Genomic DNA, 9,103 nt, shown 5'->3' on the forward strand with positions numbered 1-9,103 from the left:
ATTGATAATTATGTTTCTTTATGTAATCAACTCTCTAAAAACTTTGTATCTTATAATTTTTCGTTTATTTAGCGTTGTTGTAATTTTGCTGCCCATAATGTAGCTAATTGGGCGTTCGCCCAGAACATCTCAGGTTTTGTGGAACCCTCCTCAATTTCTGATACTATCTTTTGTAATGACCGTGAGGTCTAATTTTGATATCTATCTAACGTTTTATTTCAAAAAAAAAAAAAAAGTTCGGAGGCAAAAATTCTAATTAGAAAAAAAAAAAAAAAGAGAAACTGTTCTGTTTGTGTTTTGTTTTGCAAAAGTGTTCATTTGTATTTTTAGATTTCCTTTTTTCAAATGGATCAAAGTAATATTCACTAAAAAAAATTGAGTTGATTAAAATAATTTTAAATATAAGATTAATTATTACATTCTATGCAATAAAAAATAAATTTAGACAATCGAAAGGAAAAAAAAAGTGATTGGAGAAGAAGAAATTATAATTAAATTTTTGAATAAAAAAATTATAATTAAATTAATTTGGCTAAAATTGGGTAACTATTTTTATTTTAATCAACTTTTTAAAGTAAATATAATTTATGATTATTTATTTATTTTTGAACAAAGAAAATTATTATCTATTGTTGTGTTAAATTACATCATTTTCAATTTGTTTGTGTAAATCTGAGTGTGGATCATGGAAAGTTTGTCCGAAACGAACTATGTGACTTGGGTTGGTTTTGTTGTTATAAAATGGGGGAAATTATGTATTAATATTTATTATAATATCATGTTTCTGGAGATTTGAAAGCTAATTTGGTTTTTTGCACACGTATTAAGGCCTACTTTAAGGAAAGAGATCCTACGAGATAAAATAATTACAAACCGACTACCAACTTACCAAGCGATACAACTCCAATCCTCTTCCAATTAATGCCATACTTTCTGGGGAATTTTACAAAAATACTGTTTTTGGACCAAAACTTTACAATTATACTGGGACACGGCAAAAATAACATTTTTACTGCCCCAGCCCAATTTCATTACTTTTGTACTGCCCAAGCCCAACAGCATAACATTTATACTGTGTGTGTGGGGAAACAACGTTCTTCGTGTGTGGGGAGACGCCGGAGACGGAAATCACCAAGAAAAAACCATTAAAACCGGCAAGAATAAACAAAAGCAGTAAAATCGACGTCAATAAATAATCATGGCAAAACAATAGTAAAACAACAGTAAAACAACACTAAAACAATCAAAAAAAACAAAAGAAAAAATGATTAAAAAAAATAAACAATCTGCTGCACAACCTCAACACCAGATGCAAAATCAACTATATTTGCAAGTCTATTCCTAGAAAATTATTAAAAAAAACTACTAAAACAACACTGAAACAACACAAAAACAAATGAAGCAAATTTAACTACTTAGAAAAATATAAAAGAAACACACACCTCCATCTTCCACACTCACAGACATAACCATCACAACAACACGAGAACACCCAGAAAATACCTATTAATTCAAATAAATAAATCATGAAAAACAACAGTAAAACAATACTAAAACAATACTAAAACAAAAAAAACAATAAAAAAATGATCAAAAATTAACTATGTTGTGCACATCCTCAATACTAAATGCACTATATTTGCAAGAAAAGTTCTAGAAAATTAGAACAAAAAAAAACCACACTAAATCTTATATTTTAAAAAAAAACGTAACTAAGAACTTCAAAAAATTAAAAAAAAAAAAAAGAAGAAAAGAAAAGAAGATGAAGAAGAAGAACTGAACATGAAAAAAAAATAAAAATCATGAAAAACAACAGTAAAACAATACTAAAACAATACTAAAACAATACTAAAACAAATAAAACAATAAGAAGAGAGAATAACCACAAACCTTTGTAAACCAGAGAAGTGTAATCAGCTGCAGATTCAGTAAGTGGGACAAAGCTCAAAAATTGTTAGGATTGGAAGAATGAAGAGGATGAGAAGAGAAAAGGGTCTAGTGGGAAAACCCATTTGGGGTTTGGAGAAAAAAAAATGAACTTTTTTTGAAAGATCAAATCATGACAGTTTTTTTTGGAGATTTTAGTTGATTTTCAGAGATGGGTTTTGGTTTGAACAGAGGAAAAAGAAAGAACTCAATAGAGATTTTTGTGATGTTATAACCCTATTGTGTTTTATCAAAGGGTTTTTGGTCTTTGTGTCGTGGTGAATGTATTTTTTTATTATTTATTATTTTATTTATTTATTTACTTTTTAATTTTTAGTGTGGCCTACCTCTGGAGATGTGCAAAGTGGTGAGGCATCTTTTTATTTATTTATTATTATTTGCATAATTTTAAATAAATAAAAAAATTTATTTCTTGAGGAAAGGGATTGATGAGTAGAGTGTATTTCTTGAGGAAAGGGATTGACAGTGAGAGATGGATAAATAAATAATATATTTTTAAATTTATAGAGTATATCACTATTTTAATAAGAAGCTCAAGGATCGAGGGGTACTATGGCTTAACATTTTAAAAAAGAAAAAAAAAAGATTGATGGGAAAGGACCCCATAATTGCCAACAAAAAAAAAAAAAAAAGACAGTACAAAAGTTGTATTTTCCGTGCAACAGTAATAATGTAATAAATGGGGAAAAAACAGTAGTGGGTGTAAATTTCCCTACTTTCTGTTCTTTTCAAAGGATTAATGCCATTAATTTATAAATATTATATATATATTTTTTTGTTTTGACAAAAAATAAAATTGTCTTTTACATTTACTCAAGTTTCTTTTACATAAAACTAGATTTTTATTTTTCCTTTTCTTTAGAGTTATTACTTATTAGGAATAACATTTCCTTTCAAGAAAAAAATAGTAATAACAATACAAAATTAGTGTGCTCAATCAGGCTTAATGATTACAATGAAGTTTAACTTCAATAAATTAATAATTTTAATTAAATTATATTTTGTCTGACTCTGACTATTAATTTGTAATTTTTTACTGGTATATTACATATTGTTTTCAATTATTACTTCATATTTTTAAATGCATATTATCTGTATTGTCCAATTGATCGTATCTAAACCTTTTTCCATAGTAAATAAACAAAGATAAAAATGTGGTCACATCAAATACATTCCAGTATTCTTCCACCTCGTTTGTTTCTTGTTTTTCCTTCCAACAAGCAAAGCAGTCCAAGTTGTATGATTCTATAGGCCATGTCTCGATGCACTTTAAAGTATCACCATATTTTATTCTTTAGCCACAAAAGAAAAACCACTAGAGCTTCATGTTTTATTTTTCTTTCAAAAGAATAATAATATAAAACTAGTGTGTTCAATAATTGAGCTAATATGGACCACCTTAACATTTTATGATGGATCAAATATAAAGGTGGTTGTGCCTTTTTAATAGTCTCTCTTTCTCTATATCCATTTATCAATCCATCTTGGTTAAATTTGCTTTTATCTAATGACAAAAGAACCAATTCAAAATTTGCATTTGCCCAAATTTTAAAATTTCAACCTCAAAGGAGCTAATAATAATTCTACTTTAGTTTTCCATGAACTGAAAAGATGAAACTCTCAAAAAGCTTTCTAACTCTAAAAATAATATCTACATTAATTCTCGGATCTAATAGGGCACATAGCCCAATAAAAAAAATCACCTGGTTCAAGATAAGAGATTACAGATTATTACTGACTATTTTATAGAATATTAATGCATCAGATAAGAGAGGACAGGATACTCCTGATAAAACAAAATAATGAAAAAAAAATATCTGCTGTACTTAGAATCTTTCTGTTTCTCATCACTGATTACCAAGTTTATATGACTTTGCATATCGTTTGAATTGTAGAGCTACACATATAATAACATTTGCTACAAAGATTCTAAAGACATAAATGCCAATCAGTATATAAAGGCAGCAAAGTTTTGATATGGTATAATAATCTGATTCTGGGTTTGTATTTGAATATACTAAAAAAAGAAGAGAAAAAAGAATCAAACAAAAAAAGAGACTGAATAAATAATAACTATACATTTAATTAATTATACTATTGGAATGAACAATTAGAGTTACAACAAAAGCATATAATTGTACAAGAGATCTCAGACAAAAGCATATAACACACAAACATACAATACTACTAGTCTACTGCAACAACATAAAAATTCAGAGCTAATAACAAAGAGGGTACTTATTAAAGTGGCCACATGAACAACCATACTTTCCTCTGCAGGGACACGTGGCATAATAGTAGGGCGGTGGCATTGGACAAGGCCTTCGAGTCTCAGCAGATGAGAGCCAATGCACCATGGCTAACAGCAACAATGGTGTGATTATTAGAGCCCAATTGATCTGGACTTTTGGGGTTTCAACCTCTATCACTGGCTCTTGTGAGACCACCCATGGTATAGCCAATAAAATTGCCACCACTGATAAGAATACCACAACTGGGTATAAGGGTGGGCTTTCATTTCTTCTACATGCACAGTAACCCATTATAGATCAGAGATTTTTTCTTGGGACAATTTTCAAAGAATAGTTTGATTTATATTATAGATAGGAATATTTATTGTTGAGGATGATATTGTATCAAAGTCTACCACAAACTGTTGTGTCCACTTTTTTCTTACTATTATTAATATTTTTTTAAAAAATTAATTTTAGTGCTATTGTTTGGTTTGGTCATAGAGCTATCAATCAAATTCAAAGCCATAATGTCATTTATCAATAAAGTTAAGCCATTGATAGCCTTTAGGTGAGGAGGAGACAAAAGTGGAGGGGACAAGGCCATTAGCTTGAAAGATAATCAACCCTATCTATATATGATTTTTGTTTGTCCTGTTATTTAAAATTTCTTTAAGCTTTTTATTATTTTTTTTTTTACTTTTTAGAGAGTAATATGAATCACACTATGATAACTGTCGATGCAAATGAACTTTGAGTAAACAAGTTAATTATCTAGTCAAAGATATATAAAGTCAGAATATGAGTTACTACAAACAAAACGATTTTTATAAGACTAAATTATTTCGAAAATTTAGACAAAATAACTTAAGACCACTTTCAAGAGACATTCGATGTACAGAGACAAAATTTCCCCAATGTCGTATCCAGATAGTTTCCCTAATTCCCCTACTTGATATCTTCTAAACTTGTCCTCCAGCTCGTTTATCTGCAATTGGATTGGATCCTCTTGCTTTGGACCAAGCTGTTGGCGAAGGTCAGGTTTCTTCCGATTCAAGTGCTCTCGCAGATCCAGTTGGGAGTAATTGCTGGCAGATCTTGTCTTACTCATTGACTTTGTCTGTGAGTGGCTTCCGGATTTACTAGTTCCCATACTTTCTCGGTCATTAGCTCGTTGAGTACTTTCTCCTCTTCGAGTTGATCGACTATGGGTTCTGGATCGCCTCGAAGTCACACTTGCTTCTTCACGCTCTGTTCCTTCCTCCCGAGAGCGGTTTGTCGTATTTCCCCCATCAGGATATGTACGAGTCCTCGCTCTATGGGTTTGGGATGAACGTTGGTGATTTCTAGCAGGTGATCTCCGTTCTCCCGGTTGAGTCCCAAGATCCTCCTCATTTTCATGAGGGATTTCTCGTTCATCAGTTTCCGGTTGTCTCCCATCTGGCTGTTCGTCCTGATTTTTTAAGGGGTGTCTCATTTTTTCTGGGTTATTTTTCCCGGGCCTTTTCCTATCTCCTGGTTCGTGAGCCACGAGGTCTACCCCGTGGTCTTCTCTCCAAGTTCAGGTTGATTTTGAGCATCCGTCCCTTGTGCCGCCCTGGCTGAGGCTGCCTCACGTTCTAACTCAGCGTTTCGACGTTGGGCTTCTTCCAAACGGCGTCTCAGACGACGACTTTCCGTTTCATAAGTTCTTTCTCCCACAGATTTGGGCACCTCCACAATTGTGTACTTCATCCCTCGATCCGAGGTTTTGACCATTCCCACGCCGAGTTCTCCTCAAGCGTGTTGTCCGTGTACTAGGACCAACGTTGGGTCGAGTTCTCCGGGAACGCGTGGTCCGTGCATTGGGGCCACCCTCAGGTTGAGCCCTCCTGGAACGGGTGTTCCTTCTGGACTGCGGGTTGGTAGATCTTTTGAAGCCCATAGGCTCTTTCCCAGAACGATGATTGGTTTTCTCATGTGGGGTGTTAACATTTTCTGAATTTTAAGCCATGAAGGAGATGATTTTTCTTCGAAAGAAGGGAAGGTTTATCTGAGCTTTTTTACAGAGACTCTCAATGAAAGCACCAAACTGTTAACGCAGATTTTTGTTAACTAAATTTAAGCCTCACAGTGATGATTTCACACAGAACAAATAAAAGCTATAGAAAAGTAAAGAATATGAACACAGAGTTTTTTTTACGTGGTTTTGTAGTTAAAATTCTACATAGTCCACGAGTCAATCTTATTCAGATTTCTGAGTATGTTTCAGGGCTTCTTTCATATGAGTTTTTTTCGTCCCTTTTTTGATCTTCTTTGTCACTATTTATAATTACATAGTGGACATTGAATTACAAAGTTGACCAAAATAATTTTACAGCAATCATCCCTAAAATTTTGGGATTTGATTACATATCACGTAGTGTAAATGCGATTTATAATTTGAAAATCGTATAACTGTGATTTTCCCGCTTTTATTGGGTCAAAACTATCGTGTATTAAACACGTGTTTAACTGTTGAATCTGGAGATGTCTCGATAGAAACTTTGATTATAGTGATCCCAATAGCGAGCTGGGGCCATTCTTCCTTCCGAGGTCGACAATTTATGTCTTGTGTCGATCGTGGTTATTTGCAGAGAAGTCTTCTAACTCGCTAGGGTTGTAAACCTTGCTCCTGTTAGCTGGATGAAGCTATATGAAGTCTTCCCATAGCGAGATGGTCACCTCACTTACTTGTTCTTTGAGCCGATCCGACTTTTACACTTAGTTTGTTCATTGCATACTAAGGACTTTCATGGTTGATACGTGTCGCTTTCTCCGGTGCCTCGCTATTCATATTTAGCGACATATGGTTTCTCGCTAATACACTAAGTGCCAATTTGTACATTGATTCCTCGTCTAAGACCTTACAGTCAGCGGGTTACAAATATACTCTGATACTTACGTAATTAATGAGTTATTCCATAAAAAGCTATTGCACCGATTCACATTCCCTTTATCTTAACACGTGTCCTCCAGCCGAATTTCGGGTATAACATGAGTCACTCCTCTTCAATTCACCTGCCAAACCAAGAGTAAGCCACTAGTTGGCATATGCAATCTCGATAACTAAAATCTAAATTAAAGTCACTGCAAAGTAACACTGGCTTGGCAATCCAATAAGCTTTAGCCACAATTCTTGCATGTCAACCACATTATTACTCCCATGTATAAAGTAATTAAGACAAAATTCCTTGTCCTAACATGTCATTCTAACCTTGCAGTTAATAAACTGAGTGTTTTCCACCATAATATCAACTATAACAAATGTTTTGTGCCATACAAGCGAAATTTTACGTTATCTATAAATAGGGTGGAAATACTTTAAATACTCCTAAAATATGAAAATCTAGGTAAATTCGAGACTGACCAATTGGTTAAACAGAATTACCAACCGATCTACTGGTTGACACACTGCCAACCGGTTAATCGGTTAACCGGATCTACTAGAGAAACTACAACTCAAAAAATTTCGAGTTCTTTCCTTCTACAACCTGCTCAAAACTGAATCAATCTTGTTCAAGCTTCTCAGATCAATATAATATCACTAGTTCAACAGATCTAGAAGCTTGAAACACAAATTAATCCAAAGAAGCAAGAATTGCCATTAAAATCCTAGCTTGAAGTTCTAAAACTCTATAACACCTCCTTCAAACTTAATACCTAGCTATTATGCTCACAATTTCTAACTCCATAACAGTTTGAAATTCATCCAACACACAAATAAAAGAATTAAAAGTCAACACTAAACTCACACTAAAATTACTAATACAAGTCCTAATTTTCTTATACCTATTTAATATGTAAAGTAAGAGTAACCTCAATTCTCCACTTGATTAAAGCTTGAAATTCCTCCTAAGATTTGCTCTTAATTTTCCTTGAGTTGAAAAGGGATTGAAGATGAGATGGGAGATAAATTTTCAAAGTATATGTGTGTGTGTGTGTGCATATATATGGATCGGCCAAGACTTCCCAGGGAAGAGAATTCCCAATTAAATCAAAGTTTTTTTCTTATTTATTCTTTGATGAATAATCTAAAAAGAAGTCTAAATGTCATCTCCACCATAACTCCCTAAAATCATCTATACCTCTAATATAAATCAAATAATTTATAACCACCAACATTGAATTTCAGCAAATTGGCTAACAGTCACAACGAGATAATTTTAGTAGTATAGCAGTAATACCACAAAAATAAAAAAGTATCCAAATTCTCATATTATAAATCAAATATAATATTTATTTTAATTGTTTAATACTTAGTAATACTTTAATCATATTATTATTATTATTATTATTATTTACTAAATACTCTCTACTGCTTCTCCAAATTCTCATAATTCTTTAGAATCTACATAACTTACTAAACTCACCAGTTTTTCCCCTTGGACCCTAATTAAGCACTGACATTAGTGTAACTAAATAGCTCATCTTTAAATTTTTAACTAAAAAATAATAAAATAGTGCTACATCAAGTGAGCTAAATCATTCTTAATTTTAGCTCAAACACTATTTCCTTGTTTACATGTAGAGATATTTTTCTAAATTTTTAGGATTCTTCAAATTTTTTTCTTCATCAAGATATGATATTACAATGTTGTAAAAGAAAATATAAAAAAAAAGGGATGTATGATATAACATAAAAGTGTGAGCTAAAATAGATAAAGTTAAATTTTAATGAAATATTTTAAAGAATAAAATAGAAATGCTGATGTGAGTACTCTAACACGAAATTTGCTTGTTGGCCCCTGCAGAGTACCAGCCCTATATGTAATCAATAATTAGGAAAGCCTAATAGTCTTATGTTTATTTAGTGTGCATGTTTGGCCTAATTTTCAGACCAAAATTAATGCCTTACGCATTGTAAATATCGATCGGTTTTTAATAGCTGCATATATAACTCTCGA

The 9,103-nt window shown here is 32.3% G+C and overlaps 1 protein-coding gene across 2 annotated transcripts; it reads right to left on the reverse strand.

Annotated features, from left to right (window-relative positions):
• Nucleotides 1–4,006: 4,006 nt before the first annotated feature.
• On the reverse strand, nucleotides 4,007–8,995 carry LOC133031746 (uncharacterized). 2 transcript variants are annotated; one of them, XM_061105363.1, is made up of 2 exons: nucleotides 8,016–8,995; nucleotides 4,007–7,217 (listed from the first exon to the last, which is right to left on the reverse strand). In XM_061105363.1, exon 2 carries the CDS (start codon nucleotides 5,653–5,655, stop codon nucleotides 5,032–5,034), a length of 624 nt encoding a protein of 207 aa, XP_060961346.1. In that variant the 5' UTR covers nucleotides 5,656–7,217; nucleotides 8,016–8,995; the 3' UTR covers nucleotides 4,007–5,031. The 2 variants fall into 2 exon arrangements, with proteins under 2 accessions (XP_060961346.1, XP_060961347.1); XM_061105364.1 differs by having other exon boundaries at nucleotides 7,989–8,995.
• Nucleotides 8,996–9,103: the final 108 nt, after the last annotated feature.

This window comes from Cannabis sativa, chromosome X (assembly GCF_029168945.1).
Source record: "Cannabis sativa cultivar Pink pepper isolate KNU-18-1 chromosome X, ASM2916894v1, whole genome shotgun sequence".
Classification (NCBI taxonomy): domain Eukaryota; kingdom Viridiplantae; phylum Streptophyta; class Magnoliopsida; order Rosales; family Cannabaceae; genus Cannabis; species Cannabis sativa.

Bases quoted from the DNA above. Each gene is read 5' to 3' on its own strand.
- LOC133031746 (XM_061105363.1), bottom strand. From the start codon at position 5,655: ATGAGACACCCCTTAAAAAATCAGGACGAACAGCCAGATGGGAGACAA.